The sequence below is a fragment of the Gopherus evgoodei genome, chromosome 8, assembly GCF_007399415.2.
Source record: "Gopherus evgoodei ecotype Sinaloan lineage chromosome 8, rGopEvg1_v1.p, whole genome shotgun sequence".
Taxonomy (NCBI): domain Eukaryota; kingdom Metazoa; phylum Chordata; order Testudines; family Testudinidae; genus Gopherus; species Gopherus evgoodei.
The window spans coordinates 67,064,607-67,086,477 of NC_044329.1; the positions used below are offsets into that span (position 1 = coordinate 67,064,607).

A 21,871-nucleotide genomic window follows, 5' to 3' on the forward strand; every position below is an offset into this window, starting at 1 on the left:
ACCCCACGACCCAAGCCCTGACTCTGGCACCCTCTTCTACATCCCATGCACCCCCACATCCTGACTCTTGCACCCCCCATATGCCCATCCCCACCCTCAGCACCTAACAGGAGCTCCTGCACACACACACCCACATTCCCACTTGCACCCCTCACGCCAAATGGGAGCTGCCCAAGTAAGGGCTCCATACCCAAACCTCCTGCCCCAAACCTGAGCCCCCTCCCTCATTCTAGCTCCTGGCCAGACCTTTTACCCTCAGCCCTGTGCTCAATGGACTCCCCCCTCAGCTCAGTGCAGAGAGAGGAAGAGAATGGGCCAGAACCAGGAAGAAGGTAAGTACCCACTGTATGTGGTCAGGGCCAGGACCCCAGACCGGCAGCAAGCTGAGTGGGTCCGGCAGCCGGGATCCCGGCTGGCAGGAGCCGGCGGATGGAACCCCTGAGTGACTCAGCCCACTGCTGGTCTAGGGTCCCGGCTGCCGGCCCCGCACAGCCCACTGCCAGTCTGGGGTTCTGGCTGCCAGACCCTTCACAGCTGGGGTCCCAGCTGCAGGCCCCGCTCAGCCCGCTGCCGGCCTAGGTGAACAGAACTCCAGACCAGAAGCGGGCTGAGCGGGCTGGCGGTGTAAGATCAACATTTTAATTTAATTTTAAATGAAGCTTCTTAAAGATTTTGAAAACCTTGTTTCTCTTACAGTACAACAATAACTTAGTTATATAGACTTATAGAGAAAGACCTTCTAAAAAACATGAAAATGTATTACTGGCATATGAAACCTTAAATTAAAGTGAATAAATGAAGACTCGGCACACCACTTCTGAAAGGTTACCGACACCTGATTTAGCATCTACAAATCCACTCAGTCCTATTTCTTGTTCAGCCAATCACTTAGCCAAACAAATTTGTTTACATTTTCAGGAGATAATGCTGCCCACTTCTTGTTCACAATGCCACCAGTTCACAATGAAAGTGAGAACAGGTGTTCTCTTGGCACTGCTGTAGCCATTGTTGCAAGCTACTTACATGCCAGATGCGCAAAAGATTCATGCTTCACCCACCATTCCAGAGGACATTCTCGATAAGGATCCAAAGAAGTGCAGACCGACTCATGTTAATTTTCATCGTCTGTGTCAGATGCCACCAGCAGAAGATTGATTTTCTTTTTTGGTGTTTTGGGTTCTGTAGTTTCCACATCAGAGTGTTGCTCTTTCAGGTCTTCTGAAAGCATGCTCCACGTCTCGTCTCTCTCAGATTTTGGACGGCACTTCAGATTCTTAAACCTTGGGTCGAGTGCTGTAACAAACTTTAAAAATCGCATATTGGTACCTTCTTTGAGTTTTGTTAAATCTGCAGCAAAAGTGTTCTTAAAATGAACAACATGTGCTGAGTCATCATCCCAAACTACTATAACATGAAATATATGGCAGAATGCGGGCAAGATAGAGCTGGCGACGTACAATTCTCCCCCAAGGAGTTCACTTACAAATTTAATGAACACGTTATTTTTTTAATGAGCACCATCAGCATGGAAGCATGTCCTCTGGAATGGTGGCCGAAGCATGAAGGGGCATATGAAATGTTTAGCATCTCTGGCATGTAAATACCTCGCAATGCCGGCTACAAAAGTCCAATGTGAACATCTGTTCTTACTTTCTGGTGACACTGTAAATAAGAAGTGGGCAGCATTATCTTCTGTGAATGTAAACAAACTTGTTTATCTTAGCAATTGGCTGAACAAGAAGTAATACTGAGTGGACCTGTAGGCTCTAACATTTTGCATTGTTTTGTTTTTGAGTGCAGTTATGTAACAAAAAAAAAATCTGCATTTGTAGTGCAATCTCTTTATCATGAAAGTGCAACTTACAATACTTGTGTGAGGTTTATTTGAAAAAGTACTGTTTCTTTTGTTTATCATTTTTACAGTGCAAATATTTGTAATCAATATTTAATAATATAATATAAAGTGAGCAGTGTACTATTAGCAGTGTTTGCTATTCTGTGTTGTAACTGAATCCAATATATTTGAAAATGTAGAAAAACATCAAAAATTAATAAATTTCAATTGGTATTCTATTGTTTAACAATGCAGTTAAAACTGATTAATCGTGATTATTTTTTTAAATCACAATTAATTTTTAGTTAATCGCGTGTGTTAACTCCAATTAATCAACAGCCCTACTTAAAATCTATCTTTCTGTAATTAATAAACTTATTTTAATGTTTTATCCTTATCAGTGAGTTTGTCTAAGGTGCTTGAGAAATCTGCTGAGGTTACAAGGGCTGGTGCATGGGCCTTATCCTGTGTGACTAACTCCTGTTGAGGAAGCACCAGTATTTGTGGTGATAGGATAGATCAGCCGTCAGATAGGTGGAAGCCTAAGTCTCTCAGCTGAGTCTGACAAAGAATGCCAACGTATAAAACTTGATCAAGTTGGACTGAGACTACCAGGAAAAACATATTGTGACTGAAATAGTTATCTAAAGAATAGCTGAATGAAATAATGCTTCCTGACTGCACTGTTGTACTTTTAAAACATACATCGATTACCACATCATTATACACCTTTACCCTGATATAACAACAATTCGGATATAATGTAAATTCAGATATAAGGCGGTAAAGCAGCGCTCCAGGGGGGCGGGGCTGCGCACTCCAGCAAATCAAAGTAAGTTCGATGTAACGCTGTTTCACCTATAATGTGGTAAGATTTTTTGGCTCTCAAGGACAGCATTATATCAGGGTAGAGGTGTATTTATAGTACTCAATAGAACCACTATTATTGGTCAGTAACAATTTGGAGACTTTAAAAGTTCGTTAACTTTCTTACAAAAACAAATTCTCATTTCAGCACCCAGCCAGAGTAGCTGGGTTGTATGCTGGATAGATGACATGGAACAGCTGCCAATGGTTTTAGACACACTTCAGAAATTTGCCACCAGTAGAGTGTGTGGGCAGGGGGGAGGGGAGAAAGTTGTTGCTACTACATGAACAATTTTATTCATGAAGCATTGCCCGAAAACTTCATAGCTCCCTGTCTGCAGCAGCACAAATTCCCGTATTCTCTACCATCCTTGACACCAAACTTGATTACAGACGTTATTTTTTGAGCTGCAATGTTTGTGATGCAAACATTGCAGAGGATATGTTTATTTTAAACTTCAGATTTTTAAAAAAAAACCTCCCTTGGCATCTGTTCCAGGATTCAGGGTGCAGTACAAACCAGGGAGGGGTTGTGTCACCATATGCCCTGCAAACCTGGGTGCATTACAATGCTTTGCTGCTGTAGCTCCGAGCTGGGGACATTCTCACAACCAGCCTGTAAGCATGTAGATCAAATCATATGTGTGCTAGACAGCCACAGTTCAGCAGCTCCAATCTCAGCTTCCTATCTGCAACCCCACAGCCCCACTCTGACTTCTTTTATCCAAAGTTACAACTAGCAGGGTGACACTCCCCCCAACACACTCCCAGTCCCACATTTTCCCAAAACCATGTGCTCTGCAATGTTCAGCTCACTCCTGAACAGTTCAGAGAAATAATGTTTATTCCTCTAAAGACACAAAAATACATCACTGCTTACTAACTTAACTAGGATTAAAACACCCTTCCATTTAACACAGCACTGAGTTGGTTTATCGTAAACATAAAACAAATTGTAAGGTTGAAATTGTTTGAAGAGTAAACAAGTCTGTTGTTTACTGTAAACAAGAGTCGGTTGGGAATTTTTTGACAATTTTTATATTGAAATCAAAATTGTTCACAAAACAGGTTCAGTGTCCATGAATCTTGAAGAATTTATTGGAAAACAAAGTTTCAAAACTGTTGAAAATCCCCATTTTGACATATTCAAAATAAAAAAATTTTTTTTGGTTGAAATGACTTTACTGTTGTCTAGCTAAAATTGGGTTTTAAAAAACAAGAAATGTCAAAATTGAAATGAAATGTTTTGATTGACTCAAACCATTAATTTCTTTTGTTTGTTTTGCAAAAATTTGAGAGAGAAACTTTTTGTCCTGATAGGGCATAAGATTATTATTATTATTATTATTATTTTACACTTTGAAAATGTTCACATGATGGGAAACCTTTTTCCCTCCAAGCTCTATTCTGTATAGTAAAAAGTATATTATTAGTTCAGAGGTTTCCAAACTCTTGTCTGTGAGTTGGTAATGGTCTTCAGAGACGTATCTGGTCACATGCTATGGGCTGTACTCCTTGTTTTCTTTGCTAAATTGCATTAAAAGAAACTTAAAAGTATACTCAATGTATTACTGATATTATTTTTTTCCACATAAGCCATTGTTGTAGATTCCACATATTGCATAAAGCGATTGTGAATGGGAAAACAAATTGTCTGTGAAGTTGCCAGTGGGAGAGGAGGTGGTCTATGAAATAATCTTTATTAAGATGGCCCACCTGTGAAACTTTTGAGAACCTTTGGTCTGGGCATGCATCCTGGCTGCACAACTCCTTACATTATTCTGCCTTTTGTCACTGGATGTGGAATAGTAGCACAATCCACAAAAGTACTGAGTGGGATCTTACTCACTATCCATTTTTGTTCAATCCTTTTTCCTCTCCATATAGCTGTTTCTGCAAGGGCCAAATGCTGTTTTTCTTAGTAGTTTAGAATAACCACAGTGTGACAGTGAGGGACAGCAATGTGACTGTTGGCCTACTAGGAAAGGGTTAAGAGTGTGAAGAAAGATTAGGTACCTGATCCTATTTCTGTTGTAGTTAATTAATTTTGTCCCTGACTTTGGTGCGTCAGGATCACGCCCTTGGTTGCAATTACAACATATAAATTTTAACATTTAATTAATTAAGCATATAAAACACAGAGAAAATATCCTTTCAAAATAAACTTTAGATTCATTGAAGCAACTTGTGTTTGATTTTCTGTTTAATTAGGAGGGATTGTGGTGTCTCTCAGATATGAAGTGTGTGGTAAAAGCAAACAGAACACTGAAAGGACAGAGCCAACCAGTATTTACAAGGCTCTCTTTTTTTTCTGCAAAGATTGCATAATATCTGGGTGTAGAAAGAAAGAGACTATTGTGTGTTGCAAGAAGATTAGGGGAAGTGATTGCTGAAGTCGGAGAATAAAATCTTTGCAAGGTCAGCTCCAGGAGCAGTTAGTGTTAGAAGACAGAGTGTACATAGCTGAGAGCAACAGAAAATACCACCTATCATTGTAAATGTGATGGTCTGCTTCTGAGGCACTGAGATGATATTGCTGGGCTATACTGTTATGCTCCTACTGTGGACATGTACTGCAGAAAAAGGTAAGTTTGTTAAAAACAAAGGCATGATCCTCACTGATATGTTGGGGACAGGCTGGGACAAGTGGTCGCCAAAATATTTTGTAAATGTAGATAAAACTTTGATTATCATTTTTTTTCAGCAGAGTCTTGGAGTCAAAACTAATTAAAACTGTCTTGCAGTAGTCAGTATGCAGTATCTTATAATAAGTGTGATCTCAGCTGTGTATTTGACTACATTTTGCTGTTGTGCCCAATGCTATTAAACTGAAGTTCAGCTTTTTCACTGATTACTGTGCTTAGAAACTAGAGCCAAGAAGTCCAATGTGTTTGTCAGCTTAATATATTAATTTGTATTATAATTGTTGAAAGCTAATATCTAATAATTGTGAATAAATAAATATCTCCTGTAGAATCAATAAGGTAAATATTACATACAATATTGACAAAGTTATACAATTTTCTTTTAGTTAAGGGATTTTGTATTTCATTACTGTATGTCATTAATAAGTTACACTGTAAGAATACCATTTGCAGTATTGATTGGAATAGGTGCTTTCAAAATACGTTTTTAAAAATCCTGGTTGTATGGCTAGATGACAGAGAAATAAACTTCCTGACCATTAAAGGGGAAAAGGTTTTGTATGAATTCTTTCTTTCTTTCTTTCTTTCTTTCTTTCTTTCTTTCTTTCTTTCTTTCTTTCTTTTTAGTTCCAGCTGTGTGCTCCCTGAATTTCTTTAGTAGCCCTCTTGCCACTTATTGTAACATAGATCAGTTTCTTATGTCCTAAGGCTAACAAATTGCATTTTTGTTTAATTTTCAAATTGTTTCCTCTGTAATATAAGAATGTGTCTATACTGTCTGATTAGGGTGTATAATAGTTTAATATACAATATGCCTTCAGTTGAGGAACTGTTCCTGCATTTGCTGAATTTGAAAGTTGTCAGTTGAATCCCCAGGCGGATTAGATCATGATTACACACAGAGGTTGGAGAAATAAACTGTGCTTAGGAAGGGAAGAACTGCTGGGCTTCACAGGTTTTCCCTCTGCTCTGGGAGAAAGAAGTAGAAGGGTTACTGAATACTACTGTTATGTTTATATTATGTTTACTCTGGTTAAATAAACATTTAGGGATTTACCAAACCCAGAAGTGGGAGTCATACTCAGCTGAGATCTTTTGAAAAAAATCTGAAGAGTCCTCAAAATAGAGTTAAGAAAAGCAGACAGGATCATCCGATATTCATCGGTAAGTTTCCTGAGAGGAATCTTTGAGGGGTAACAGGGCTGTACCAGTCACCCAGAGTCACGATTTTTGAACAAGATGTGTGCCCAAGAAGGTGCAGTTTGTGACAACCTATAAAGAAGGTTAGATTTGAGAAGAAAATCTTGAATATAAATGTTAGTCAAGTTTGAGAAAATTAATGTTTCATAGCCTGTCAATAAAATCTAACTATGTGAAATATTGTGAGAATGATTCAAATAGTTGCCGTTATTAGTAGGCTATGTGCAATGTAAGCTTTTTACAGTAGCTCTTATGGAGACTTGTCATAACATTTTTCCCAGATTTGGACCTTAGCGTCCAAAATATGGGTGTTAGCATGAAAATCTCCAAGCTTAGTTACCAGCTTGGACCTGGTAAAGCTGCCACCACCCAAAAAATTAGAGTGTTTTGGGGCACTCTGGTCCCCCCAACAACCTTCCCTGGGGACCCCAAGACCCAAATTCCTTGGGTCTCACAACAAAGGGGAATAAACCATTCCCCCCCCCCTTCTTCCTTCCAGGTGTTCCCTCCCTGGGTTCCTGGAGAGATACACAGAAGCAAGCTCCGTGAATCTAAACAGAGGGACTCCACCCTCCCTATTTCCAGTCCTGGAAACAGAAGTACCGAGAGGTCTAATCCCCCCTCCCTTCACCCAAAGGGTATGCAAAGTCAGGCTTAGTAAATCTAACACAAAGAGATTTTCCCCCTGACTTCTTCCTCCCACCAATTCCCTGGTGAGCTGCAGACTCAATTCCCTGGAGTCCCCACTAAAGAAAAACTCCAACAGGCCTTAAAAAGAAAGCTTTATATAAAAAGAAAGAAAAGGACATAAAAATGGTCTCTCTGTATTAAGGTGACAAATACAGGGTCAATTGCTTAAAAGAAATATGAATAAACAGCCTTATTCAAAAAGAATACAATTCAAAACACTCCAGCAACTACACACATGTAAATACAAAAAACAAACAATATAAACTTACTGTCTTATCTCTTGGTACTTACAACTGGGAAACAGAAGATTAGAACGCTGGAGATAGAAAAATCACTCTCATAGCCGAGAGGGTCAGACACAAGACAAAGAACAAAGAACTCACACACAAACTTCCCTCCACCCAGATTTGAAAAAGTCTTGTTTCCTGACTGATCCTCTGGTCAGGTATTTCAGGTTACTGGTGTTACCCCTTTACAGGTAAAAGAACATTAACCCTTAGCTATCTGTTTATGACAAGACTATAGAGAGAAAATTACTTGAATAGATAGTTACTGTGCTGATGAACTGGCATCATGGTTAATGGGGCCAACCATGAAGCATACCAACAGCATGTATATAGAGAGCAAATGGAATTGTGAACAAGATCAATTTGGGGTTTATATTGTAATAAAAACATTATATGTAGCTATTTCTTTATAAACATGCTTGAAGTGGGATTTGAATATGATAGTGCCCTGTGTGTGTATGATCAGTCGCGCATTGGTATTCTATTTAGCTCCAATGCTGCTTAAATGTTCTTGAAGTTGCTAATGAAAGAGACTACAAAAGCAGATGATATAGGCAGGGAAGATTAGAAAAGTTAGTGCTATCTTTAATGAAAAAAATTGTCTTCATGAACATAGAGCTTTTGACTATGCCTTTCCCATTCTAAGAACTCAAAGTGCCGTGAGGTTTTCTGAAATATACAATTTCTGTAGAATCTGAGAAATTCCTGGTCTCTCTTCAAACCAAGTTTTTTCTACTTCATTAAGGCTAAGGAAAAATAAATTGCACCAAAATCTTACATAAAATTCACTTTCTGAATTAAATGATATAAAGAAAACCAAATCTAGAAACATGTGCAACCACTGAAATGGTCATAATAAGTTATTTATTTAAATTTGTCAACAAAAACAATATTGTCAAATGTGTCATTTATTAAAGAAAAATGAAGCAGACACAAGTCTATTTTCCCTTTGATGTAAGCATGAACAGGAAATAAGTTTTTTTCTCATAGACATGAAGGGAAAATGTCACTACTTTATGGAATTTATATACTAAAAATGGAAACACTGAAGTCCACATTCTATCCTTCTCACCACCTATTTGAACTTCAAGGTGAATACTTGGTGCACAAATGTGTCATAAAGATGCATTGCAGATGTATGAAAAAAACTGAGGGCCAAATGGTTTTTATATTTTAATGTTTTGCTGCACAAACACTCCTGCAGCCAAAATGTTGCCATTTAGTTATAGAACTATTCTCATTTATCCATTCAAGTGAGCAGAACTGTATGCAAAGGGAAGAAAGAAAAGATACCTTTTTGAGAGAAAGCGAAGATGAGGAATGCATTTCACTTAGCTGTTGGCATGTAATAATTGCCAGTGATTTATCAGAATATCAACCCAACATATTATTTCAAAAAGGAGGGAAGCAAAAAGTTAGTGGATTAAAAAAGCAAATGAGTTTTAATGAGTCTTGCTAGTTACTCTGTGAAAGTCCCAGCATCTGGTTTTTGATAGCATGTGGGCACCCTCTAGCGGGCTTAGAGTAATAATTTTACACAGTTGTATGCTTTAATTTTACAGACTTGTTGTGTAATAAATGGTTCTCCTGGTTTTGCATAACTTTCTGAGTAACTCTCAGCTATAGACATTCATATTAGTGAATTATAAATACTGAGAGATAAAGGAATTTTTGGTGCAAATAAAATGAAATTTATTTCCTACATAAAGACAGTAATTAGAATTTATGCTGCAGAAGGTCAGGGATACTGGGGAACTGAAATGTATCACTCCCATCTGTTGCCAGGGCAGGAACCCATAGTGCAGCTTCCTCCTCCCACCCCAGCCTAGCAACGACATATTATCCCTGCCCACTTGCTTAATTGTTCATTGTGTGTCTCCCTTCTAGTCAGCACCAGAACAACGTTCAACAGAGGAGCAGCATGGAGACCCCTTTATATGGCATTCAGGGTGTCCCTTCTATTGCTGCCTCCAATCTGCATGTGGCCTCACCACTTGAGTGGTGCAAAGGACCTTGCACAAACATCCTGAACTCAATGAATCTCACTGGGAGTAAATCTCTTATGACTGAACATTTTGCTTGCATTTTGTTTTTTCTACAGAAGTTTTTGTTTCTTCGTGGTGATTCAAATGATCATAAAGAGTCTTTTTAGCTATAACTGAGTTTTCAGGCTCTGTGTTCAGGTCTTTTTATCTGAGAATCTGCATTGTGTGTGTGTTCCTTTAATAATAATAATAAATAAGTGGTGCTGCTGTTATAGTTATGCTGGAAGGTGTTAGTTATCCCCAGTATCTAGATATTTATTATTTCACATTTGATTGATAATTTTGGTTTGCTATGGGATATGTACCAAGTTTTTCCCATTCTATTTAAAATCAGGTTAGTCTGATGGTGTTGTTGGAGAAAAACAGAGTTCTCACTCTCAGGTTGGGTGCAGCAAGTCAGATACTTTATTTTCTCTAGCAATTGCCTGGAGGGAGAGAGCAGAACAGGTCTCTCTCCAGGTAAACAATTACTGCAAGCATTTATACCTTGTGTTACATACAATAATGGATGACAGCTGCATTTTTTTTTATACACATGTCCTCCTGATACCTTATTTTCCTCAACAATTTAGACTATAGTCTACATTCCATTCTTATCTGACACAAGGTCACAACAACTTCTCACACAGTTCTTTCCCACTCACCTCACACAGTCCTTACTTCTACAAATCTTGTGTAATTAGGGTTACAGCTAGCCTGAGTCTTGCTTACACCAGGGGACTGTTTGAATATTAAATCCCCTTCAAATCCCTGTCAGTTCTTCCTCTACTTCCACAGTGTCCAGTGTCCAGTGTACATTGTACATTGGCCAAATCGGACAGTCTCTACGCAAAAGAATAAATGGACACAAACCAGATGTCAAGAATTATAACATTCAAAAACCAGTCAGAAAATACTTCGATCTCCCTGGACACTCAGTAACAGAATAAAGTGGCAATTATTCAACAAAAAAACTTCAAAAACACACTCCAACTCGAAGCTGCAGAACTGGAATTAATTTTCAAACTGGACACCATCAAATTAGGCCTGAATAAAGACTGAGAGTGGATGAGTCACTACAAAAACTAATTTCCCCCTACTGTTACTTACACCTTCTTGTCAACTGTTTGAAATGGGCCACCCTGATTACATTGGCCTCATTACCACTACAAAAGTGATTATTCCTCCTGTTGAGAATAGCCCATTTCCACTTTAATTGAATTGTCTCATTAGCATTGACCCCACACACACTTGGTAAGGCAACTCCCATATTTTCATGTACTGTGTGTGTGTGTGTGTGTGTGTGTGTGTGTGTGTGTGTGTGTGTGTGTGTGTATTTTCCACTCCGTGCATCTGATGAAATGGGTTTTAGCCCATGAAAGCTTATGCCCAAATAAGTGTGTTAGTCTGTAAGATGCCACAAATACTCCTTGTTGTTTTTGCTGATGCAGTCTAACATGGCTACCACTCTGAAACCTTTCAGTTGTCCATGATCTTTCTAAACAACACTGTGTGGTGATTATAATCAAGAAACTGCATTTACTTGCTCTCAAATCTCATTCTTCCTTTTGTTAACATTATTTTGGTGTATTTACCATCTATTTTAATAATTTCTCATTTACTTAATTTCTAGATTGTGAAACTCCACCTCCTAGAAGAACTAAGGAAATACTTACAGGAACCTGGGACAAGGAATCATATCCACATGCTACTTTAGCAACTTACAACTGTCGACCTGGGTACATAAAACTTGGTCGTGTTATATTTGAGTGTAGAAATGGTGTGTGGCATCATCTCCACCCATACGTGGAATGTAGAAGTAAGTATCTTTGCAAAATGTGCATATGTTCAACTGAAATACTTTGTCATTTTCCCTTTTTCAACATTTAGGGCGACATCACAAAGTCCTCACTTGGGCAATGATGCTCATTAACATCAATTGGAGTTTCGTCTGCAATAATTCCAAGATTTGGCCCCTAAACTTTAGTGAGAAAGAAAAATCCATTAAAAAAATCTTTATTAATACTACAGTGATTTACAATACAGACACCAAAGGTACAGATAGATGATTTAGCAAAGCAGGTTTTTTTTAACAGTTGTTCAAGGTAAACATAGCTACTTTATAGTAAGAAATAACTAGAACTGAGCAAAATTCATAATTTCCATCCTATGGAAAATTCTTACATTTGAACATTTGTTTTTGTCATAAATTAGGATGAAAAGTTGAAATTTTGAAATGTTTCACAGAATGGAAATTAAAAAAAATTGGTTCTGAAAGGCCAAAACAGCTTTGGTTGAAATAGAACTGATTGAAATGTTTCATTTAAACTGCATTTTACGAAAGTGATGCATTGCCTCATGGGAATTGATGTTCAGGCGCCTTGATACCTCAATTTTTCCTATATCAGCTCCCTGACCAGACTACAGCACTTAGATGTTTCTCAGTACATAATGACCTCCATATTACATCATGCAGAGGGAAATCCACAGTGCATTATGGGAGATGTAGTGCTTCAGGGAACATGACCTGCAGGAGAGAAGGGGGACTCTGAAACCTGTCATTATATAATAGATTCATAGAAATGCAATTTAATGTTTTATTGACCTCATTCAAAACTAAATGTTCCGGGTCAGTTCAAGAAATTGAAACATGCTAATTCAGGTTGAAGTGACCCACAATGAAATATTTCATTTAATTTTTCCCAATGGAAAATCAGAAATGTTTGGAAAGATCAAGATTTTTCCAAAGAAAATATCAATTTTGCAGAAACTGCATTATCCATCAGAAGGTCATTCAGACAGAAAATTCCTGACCAGCTCTATGAATAATCAAGTCAGATTAACATCTACTGTAATTTTGAATTAAAAAGTAAACTTCACATAAATTTTATCATATGTTCTTTCAAGTCTGATGCTGTAGATATCAAATAATCATTTAAAAAGAGATTATGTTTGTAAAGCTCATTGAAGAAGTAAAGCAGTCTGAATAAAAGTCTAGCTCTCTGCAGGTCATTAAATAGTGCTTGTTCCAAGAATGAACATGGCCAGCACATTTAGGAAGGAGTCCCACAATTCCATTCCTTTTGATTACATACTCAAGTGCCTATTTCTTTCTTCACGTGGCCTTATTTTAAATCTGGAATCAGTTATCTTCTCTGAGTCATCCAAATATACTGCTTTCCCAAATAGTCTACATCTCCAATCAAAATATCCTACATATAGCAAAGTTAATTTGACATGAAAATCATTAAGAGAAAATCATAGATTCTAGGACCAGAAGGGATCATTATGATTATCTGGTATCACTTCCTCTATAACCCAAGCCAAAGAACACAGCCCAATAATTTCTTCATCAAGACCATAATTTGTTTAAAATATAACGTTGATTTAAAGATTGCAAGTGATGAAGAATCCACCCTGTCCCTAGGTAAACTGATCCAATGGTTAATTACCCTCATTTAATTCTTTTTGCCTATTTCTAGTTTGAATTTACTTAGCTTCAACTTCCAAACATTTGATTTTGTTATGCCTTCTTCTCTTAGTTTAAAAAGTGGTCTATTATTGGAAATCACTTCCCAGTGAAGACACTTATAGACTACAATCAAATCTTTGTTTAATCTTCTCTTTGATAAACTAAATGATTGAGCCTCTTTAGTTTCTCAGTCAGGTATGTTTTCCAGACCTCTAATCATTCTTGTTGCTCTTTTCTGAGCTCTTTGCAATTTACCAACATCTTTTGTGAAGTGTGAACACCAAAGCTGGGCACAGTATTCTAATAATACACAGTAAAGAAATCAGAGGTGAAAAATTATGCAGAATAGCTACAGAACTAGAGTAAATGGTTCAGAAACTTAGCCAGTGAGGCTCTGAATATGAAATAAAGGGTGATTTGCGCTTAATCCCATTCCCTCCCTCCTTTTTTCCAGGAACAAACCAAAGACACTCTTTTACTACAGGATTTTTGCCCTTCTTTTTGGGACATGAACTCTAAGAAGGATCTCTCTTCTATGTACAAGTCAGTTGCTTCTGCAACTGCTTCCACAAAGTCTCCCAGCTGCAGCTCTCTCCTGCTTAGAGCAGACATCAGAGAAGTGTTCTTGAGTAAATAGATCTATTAACTGGTCAGAAGTTTCTGCCCCTTTACTTTTTGTGTTTTTTTTTCAAATAATCCCCCATTTTATGACTATATTCCCTGTGACTTAACTTGTCAACCTTTTAAAGGTTTATAAAACTTTGTGATATCCCTCTGGTGTAATTTGAAACCTTTTTTTTCATAAAAACAATTTTTAAATGTCATACTTCATAGTCTCACTTACATCCATATAATTAAACACCTTCAAAGTTTTACCATTCAGTTTGGAGAGTAAGATGATCATTCTCCAGTCATCAGAGTTGTTATGTACACTGCAGATCCTTTCAAAGGTGGCTAAATATTCTTCAGTGCAATCAGTCTTCCTGTAACTAATGCACAGTTTGTCCCAGCTGTGTGATCCCTGGTGAGGATTACACGTGGGCTGAAGGATCTATTTTTGTAAGTCCAGTATGCTCAGGGCATGCTGCCTGCCATCTCTTTTTTGCCTCTCCTTCTTTTCTTTGACCTCTGCTTCTTGGGCTTCAAAAATGTGGTCTTCTAGCGCCAGTGCTATCTGGTGTGTGGCTTCCACTGCGTTCCATTTATCTTTGGCTGCCCACAGACGGTTTCTTCTCTACTTTTGCCACCTCCTAGATGGCAAACTCCAACTTCATAGCTGTTTCATTGAGGACTATACCTGTGCATAACTTATCTTGTTCCACAAGTGAAAATCTCAATTCCTCAGTGATTTTCCCTTCATCATCTAATTCATGAGCTTCACGCTGCTGCTCCAACTATTGCATATTAGTTAGGAGTATGTTTCTTGTCTACTCATTTTATACTGCACTCTATTTCCTTACCTGAAATAAACAGAAAATAGCAATCCATAACCTGTTTTTTTCATTTTTCACCCTTCTAAGGGTGACTCTCTCACAAGCAAACTGGGTGTAGATCCTGCCTTATCACTCCACTGTGGTGCTTCCCAGGGGTAGGGTTCTGAGGCACCTCACTACCACCTCCTCTTATCTATGCTTATCAGGGCGCAGCTTCCTGACACCACTAGCCACAGGCAGAACGAGCACACTTCTCTCAGCCTATGCAGGCTGCGCTGTTCCTCTTCAGGTTAGTGATAGGCACACACCAATCCCCAAGTCCATCAAGCATCTGCCTGTAGTATCCAGCCCCAATCCATTGGACGCTCCCAGATCCTCTATTCCCAAAGGAATAGAACACCACAGCTTACCAGTTATACCACAGAATACAGTTCTGCTTAACACACAGCACTTAAGTTTGTTTATAGAGAAAGCATTTTTAAGTTTATTTAACAAAGAACAGAGTTTCAAATGATATCAAGCTGAAATATTGGAAACAAAGGGTTACATCTAAAACAGAATCATAACACACATAATAGAGCCCAGACTTAACTAACATGATACTCTTCTGTCTAGTGATCTTTATGTCACCCAAATTTCTTCTCCCAGGATTTAAAAACTTGTGATCCTTATTTCATGAAGCAAACCCTCTGTTATCTTGCATCCTAGATGAAGAATGTAGAGTAGTCTCTGTACCTACAGTTGTAGTCCAAAAATCCATGATCTTCACTTATAAAAGACCCTCCTGCTCGTTTATTTCCTGCTGTAAATTCCCCCCTCCGAAGATTTCATAATCCCATCATTAACATTTAGCTCAGACTATAAATGGGCATTCATTGTGAACTATACAATACTCCATTTACTTACAGACAGACTGCTAGATAAACATTTTCTGCCTGAAATAAACTTGTTTTTCAACTTTTGGTGACTGACTCCAACTCACAGGCCAAAAGAACATAAGTGTGTGTGTGTATAAACCCCTTACATATTATCCATACATACATTTTTTAGTGATCATGATGACTGTTGTGACATAAACTTTCAGTAGATACCTTACATGAAACTCTTGGCAAACTAGTAGGTAGATACCAGACCAAGGGGGATCCCTGTAATCCTTATGTACACTGATGCCCTCTGCCAGATGGCACCAAGAGGTCCCTGGCTCACACACCCTTTTATCTTAAGAAGTCCTTGGGCTCCAGTTTGAAGGGTAACCGTTCACCCAGGGTCCCAGCCTGTCATTGTAGGAGTGTATTTATCTTCTGCAGAACCAAAGTGCCATCTCTCAGTCAGATATCTTTTCATGAACAATGTTTTTCATATAACTCAAGCTCCTCACTGCTATAATCTGGGAATTTATGACCAGGTATTTAAAAACTTCATTAGCATGCTGGAATTTACTATATCCCTCAGTTAAAAGGTCAATGCATAATTACAGTTCTGTCTCCATGTATCACCTATGTAACAAGCTGTACATGTAAATTACTTGATTGACTTAATAATACGTTTATTTTCCTCCTAATATACATGTATGCATATAGAGGCATTTCTAAAGAGCCTTTATCTCTTTGAAAGAATCCTTTTGAAAGTGTTCAAGGAAAAGTTTTAAATATCAGGTCAATAAACCTTGTGCCTTAAAAAAATATTAACAAATTGGGACTTTTCAATGTGTATATAAATCTGATCATGATCATGAGTCTGACAAAGCATCCAATATTAGAGCAGAGGCCTTTAGAGTATTAACAAATATTTTTTAGCGTCAGATTCTTTACTGTTTGTCACTCAGAAAGCAAAAATTTGGATAGTCTCAATATTTAATTCCCCCTCATTATGGTTGAGTTTTCAAAAGTGCTCGGCATTCAGCTACCACTGAAATCAATGGTCAAACTCCCATTGACTTTAATAGGAGAGAATTAAGCTAATGCCGAAAGCTTTTGAAAATCCCACCCCACGTAGCAAATACAATTCTTATCTGACCGTCAAAGTTACCTCCTTTTACAGCACTATAGAAGGTTTATAAACACATTTCCCTTTTTGCCACCCCCACAGACAAGCCCTGTGGCCATCCTGGAGATATTCAGTTTGGTTCCTTTGAACTTACTGCTGGAACAGAGTTTGTATTTGGTGCTCGCGTTCAGTACAAATGTGATGAAGGGTAATGTTGTTTTGTTATTCAATATTCTGAGAGTACTAGAGCAGGTCAATGTGGAGTGTAAAAGTTAATGGAGTAAGTGTCTAGTTATGGCTTTGCGATTTTGTATTTAAGACTGACAGATTTACATTGTTAATATTGTTAAATTTCTATAATTAGAAATGGTTAATGATGAAAGTGCATCCAGTTTCATTACATTATAAGTAGCTTGGGTTTCCAAAAGACTATTTAACATAACTCTCTAATCTTATACCTTCAGATGTACTTCTGTAGCAGAGTATCAGAGGGGTAATTGTGTTAGTTTGGATCTGTAAAAGCAGCAAAGAGTCCTGTGGCTAACCCCTTATAGACTAACAGACGTATTGGAGCATGAGCTTTCGTGGGTGAATACCCATGCATCCGAAGAAGTGAGTTTTCACCCACGAAAGCTCATGCTCCAATACGTCTGTTAGTCTATAAGAAGCCACAAGACTCTTTGCTGCTTCTGTAGCAGTCAGCCAAACTTTGTCCTCCTGAGGACCACACCTAATTTGCTTAGACTGACTGACTGCAGTTGATCTCATATTTAATATGGAAATCCAGGACTCAGAAACTAATGAACTGATGAAGCCTTGTTACGGGGCTTAGTGGATCAGAGGCCTGATTTTCAGAGGTCAGCACTTGTGAAAATCAAGCCCTGACCTACAAGCCAAACAATAATCATTCCTGTTCTATAGTAATTGCAGATAATTTTTTTTTCAAATTGCGAGTTTGTGGTAGACTCAGTAACTACATTCATCGTGTGCTTTCACGACTAACTATAGCTCTCTAGAAAGAGCTTTAGTAAATTGAATAAAAAATCTTCTAGATAGTAAGATATACTCCATTACAGTCTGGCTGGTTTGCACTGCTCTGGCAATGCAAAGCATCCATAAACTTGGCTTAATCTGCCATTTTCACCAGGTTTATGCCTCCTTTGTGCTAGAGAGTACCAGTGAACTGGGCTTAGAAGTTGCAATTCTCCCTAATGTTGTGGAACCACAGTGAATTACAATGGCTTCTATACAGAGGGCTGAGCCAGAGTTTAGCATTAGCAGCTCTCTGTAATAAAGAAGCTTCAATGAAGCTTTACTTCTGCCACTTATCATTTTGCTACTGTGAGCAATAGGAAGTTTAGCAAAGTGAAGAAGGAGCCCAGTAGAGACAGTATTGTTTTCTTCTCCAGGCGAATGTTTTGGGTTAGTTTATGTATTAGAACAGAGGAAACTACTTGCATTGTTTTAACTATAATAGCATCACATAACCTGTTAAAATATAATGCTGCTGTATTTTAGAGTTTTATATTTTGGTTACAATTTTTTTGGTAAGTTATCAGATGCTCAGCCAAAGAAATTTCCGTGAGTGTCAGGCAGATGGATGGAGCAATGAACTCCCCCACTGTGAAGGTAAATGGAGTCTACAACAATCTTTTTTTCAAACTGATTTTTATTTAATATTTACCTGCTTAAAATTATTTAGGACCCAACTGTGATTTCTTTGCTCACATTGATTAGTACCTTTCTCTAGAGCCCTCTATGAGACTATTTAAACTTTGCTCCCATCCCGCCCTACAGTTCCCACTCCCACTCCTATCCTCTCTTGAATTATTTCTGGCATTCTTATCCTGCTCCAAACCAAAAAAAATCTGAGATCCCACATATCCTGAAAGAGAGGGGAGGGAGATAAACACATATAGGAAAGAGAAGCTCAAACAAAATAGTAATTTCCCAAAAAGGCTACTCTTGGTAAACTGACAAGAAATGTAGTGTTTTCCTCCAAATTTCCAGAGTCTGTTTTTTTTTGTTTTGTTTTTGTTTTGGTTTCTTTTGTTTGGGTTTTTTCCCCACTCAACCCCCCCCCCCCCAGAATAAATACATTTTACTTTTTCTACTATTATGGCAGTGTGTCCTGCAGGACCCACAGGATCCCAGTCCGGCTGCTGGGCTCTACCTTACTACTCATGTAGTCCAATTGGTTTCAGTAGTATTACTCATTCAGCATGATCAACGATGTCACAATCTGTCCTTTAATGTTGTTCTTAGATAATCTCCTTCTTAATTTTGTTCTGTAGAGCTTTAATACTTATGGGGAAAGTGTTCCATCATACAATGAATGCACATCCCACAGTACAGTATTTGTGTTATGATGTGAATGTGACTTTGGCCAGTAAGAATTGTCATTTATATTTCTTTAATCCCAAAGTTTTAAGGGTTTCTCACTAAAGGAAAAGCATGACTACGTGTGAATGTGTGCGCTTAATCATGCATGATTATAAATTTATAAATCTTTATAGATTTGTTTGAGGAACCCTGAAATAGGATGCAAAATCAAAGAATGTGCAGATGACTGATATACTGGAGAAAGTTGGGAGAAGAAAGAGATGAAGGCAAAATTCTGGTCTCAAATACGAACATACACTCCCATTAATGTCTTTGCGAACATCCAAGGGTGGAATTTGGTCCCATCTGACGGCTACCTTTGTAATAAGGAATATTTGATCATATATTTATTCTTTTTCTTGGGTTAGTGCAGTTATGAGAAATTAGAGATATGGGCCAAACTTTCTGCTGAGATAAATTGTATTCACTTATATCAGTGATGAAATTAGTCCAATATCTTTATCAAGGATTTTGAGCTAATAACTGTGAACTGATGGATATGTTTGGTCAGTCTGCAGTTCTCTACAGTTTTCCAACTGATTAGTCTGTGAGCAGATGTAGTCTTGGCATAAGCAAGAGCAACTAATGTTGACTTTTAGCAGGGCGTGGGCTGTGAGTGCCACTGGATATGTTAATTGGACCCCCATCTATCACTCAAGGCAATTCTAGGTGAACACTCTGTCTGCAACCAGGACGAATACACAGCAGAGTGAGGAGACTCCATGTACCAACTTTCTCTAGTGTCTCTCAGTCTGAATTTATATCATACTAGTCACTGTGGTATCTGAATATGTGATAAAGCTTAGTTTTGTGTTTACTATGTAGTTTACTTATAGTATTTTTTTCAATTGTTCTGTATTTTAATGTTTATCATAAAATCGTAGGACTGGAAGTGACCTCAGGAGGTCATTTAGTCCAGTCCCATGCACTCATGGCAGGACTAAGTATTATCTAGACCATCCCTGACAGGTGTTTTGTTCAGCCTGCTCTTAAAAATCTCCAATGATGGAGATTCCACAACCTCCCTAGGCAATTTATTCCAATGCTTAACTAGCCTGACGGTTAGGAAGATTTTCCCAATGTCCAACCTAAATTGCCTTTGCTGTAATTTAAGTCCATTGTTTCTTGTCCTATCCTCAGAGGTTAAAGAGAACAATTTACCTCCCTCCTCTTTGTAACAACCTTTTATGTACTTGAAAACTGTTAGCATGTCCCCTCTCAGTCTTCTCTTCTCCAGACTACACCAACCCATTTTTTTTTCAATCTTCCCTCCTAGGTCATGTTTTCTAGACCCCTTATATTTTTTGTTGCTCTTCTCTGGACTTTCTCGAGTTTGTCTACATCACCCATAACTGGATACAATACTCTAGTTGAGGCCTAATCATCGTGGAGTAACGAGGAAGAATTACTTCTTGTGTCTTGCTTATAACACTCCTGCTAATACATCCCAGAATGATTTCTTTTTTGCAACAGTCTTTAGCTTATTTTTAATGCTGATTTTGTTTTACAATATAGTTACAGAGTAGGCCTTAAATTATAGCTTTATTTTTACAGTGAGCAAGTGTTTACCAGTAAATGCACCAGAAAATGGAAAAATCGTTGCAACTGGTGTATATGAGGCAAACCAAGAATTTTCCTTTGGCCAGGTTGTACAGTTTGAATGTAATAAAGACTATAAACTTTCTGGATCTAAAGAAATACATTGCTCAGCTGATGGAAATTGGAATGCTGCTGTACCTACATGCATAGGTGAGAAGAAAATGTATCTTTTAGTTTCAGTGAAATTTCTCTTTAGCCAAAGTGATTTCGAATTTACTGTTGAAGCTGTTATCATGGCACTTACAGATTCCTAGAAACTGATTATTCTGTAGGAGAATTATGGAACGAGCAAAATATTTCCAGTGACAATAATTACAGTACTTATCTGATGTATTCATCTCCATTGTATGCTATGTGTAAAGGAAGTAAAATCTAGAAAATTTAGTCATAAAGTCTTCTAGACATTCCCCAATCTTCACTGAAAAGTTAGATTGACATTAGATAAGTTAGATAAGACATTATACATGAGTGAATAAATGGAACAAGAAAGTACCTACAGCTGAGAATATTCAATATTTTTTTGCATATTCTAATACTATCTATTCTGTTGACAGTAGATCAACTAGATAGTTGGCTTTTTGGAGCCAAAACTAGTAGGAAGGAATGAGATTAATTATATTCCTTCCTGTATATCAAACAGAATTGTAGCCTAATTTCCACTCAAGTCCACCTGACTTGTTACACTGTTGTGTTGCATTGAGATTGTATGCTCTTCAGGGCAGAAACTGTGGCTTTGTTTGTTTTGTAAAGCATATAGCACATTTTAGGAACTTAGAAATAACATCATCACATTCTACGTGAAATGTATCCGGGATGTGCCTATTTCTTTTCCTAATAGCATGAACTTGGTAAGCGCCACTTTACATCTTTCCACCTCCTTGGGTGCTGAGATATCAGGGGATGTTCCATTCCCTCATTTCTTAATTGGGTGGCTCAACGTCTCGCCACAGACATGAGGGAGTGGCATTCTTCAGTATCTAAAATACTAGTTTTTCACGTCTCCTGAAATAATATTGCTTAACACAGAGCACTCCTGTCATATCTTATTTCTAGGTCCTGCCCATGCATTGAGAAGAGTTGATCTCTGTGAGCACATCTGATTGTAGGCTATATCAGTTGCTTTTAATTTTTACCCATTCAACCTGCAACTGAACTAGGAGCAAACAGCCAGGTTCTGAAGTAAAATTAATCAGCCAGAGTGTTTTTTGTTAATGATATGGTTTTACTAATGAAGTACATTAATCTTTCCCCTGTGCTGAGTGTGACATACAGGATAACTCCATATATAATATATTTTTAACTGCTAACTTGTCACATGCACATATTATCTATTCTTAAAAATTAACAGACTAACCTGCAAACAGAGTTTGAGTCTATATGACATTTGATATTTACTATCAAAACCAAGTATGCTTCCATTTTATTGGTATTCTTAAAGTATTTAAAACTGAA

General features: G+C 37.8%; 1 protein-coding gene across 2 annotated transcripts in view; it reads left to right on the top strand.

Moving 5' to 3' along the window:
* Positions 1-5,077: 5,077 nt before the first annotated feature.
* Positions 5,078-21,871, top strand: part of CFH (complement factor H) — a 99,476-nt gene continuing 82,682 nt past the window's right edge. The window contains exons 1-5 of one of the 2 annotated variants that reach the window (XM_030573248.1): positions 5,078-5,286; positions 11,181-11,366; positions 16,541-16,646; positions 17,991-18,067; positions 20,375-20,569. In XM_030573248.1, the coding sequence (XP_030429108.1) occupies positions 5,229-5,286; positions 11,181-11,366; positions 16,541-16,646; positions 17,991-18,067; positions 20,375-20,569 (622 nt within the window). In that variant the 5' untranslated portion in view covers positions 5,078-5,228. The remainder of the gene's footprint in view (positions 5,287-11,180; positions 11,367-16,540; positions 16,647-17,990; positions 18,068-20,374; positions 20,570-21,871) is intronic. The other variant, XM_030573249.1, reaches the window with a different exon arrangement.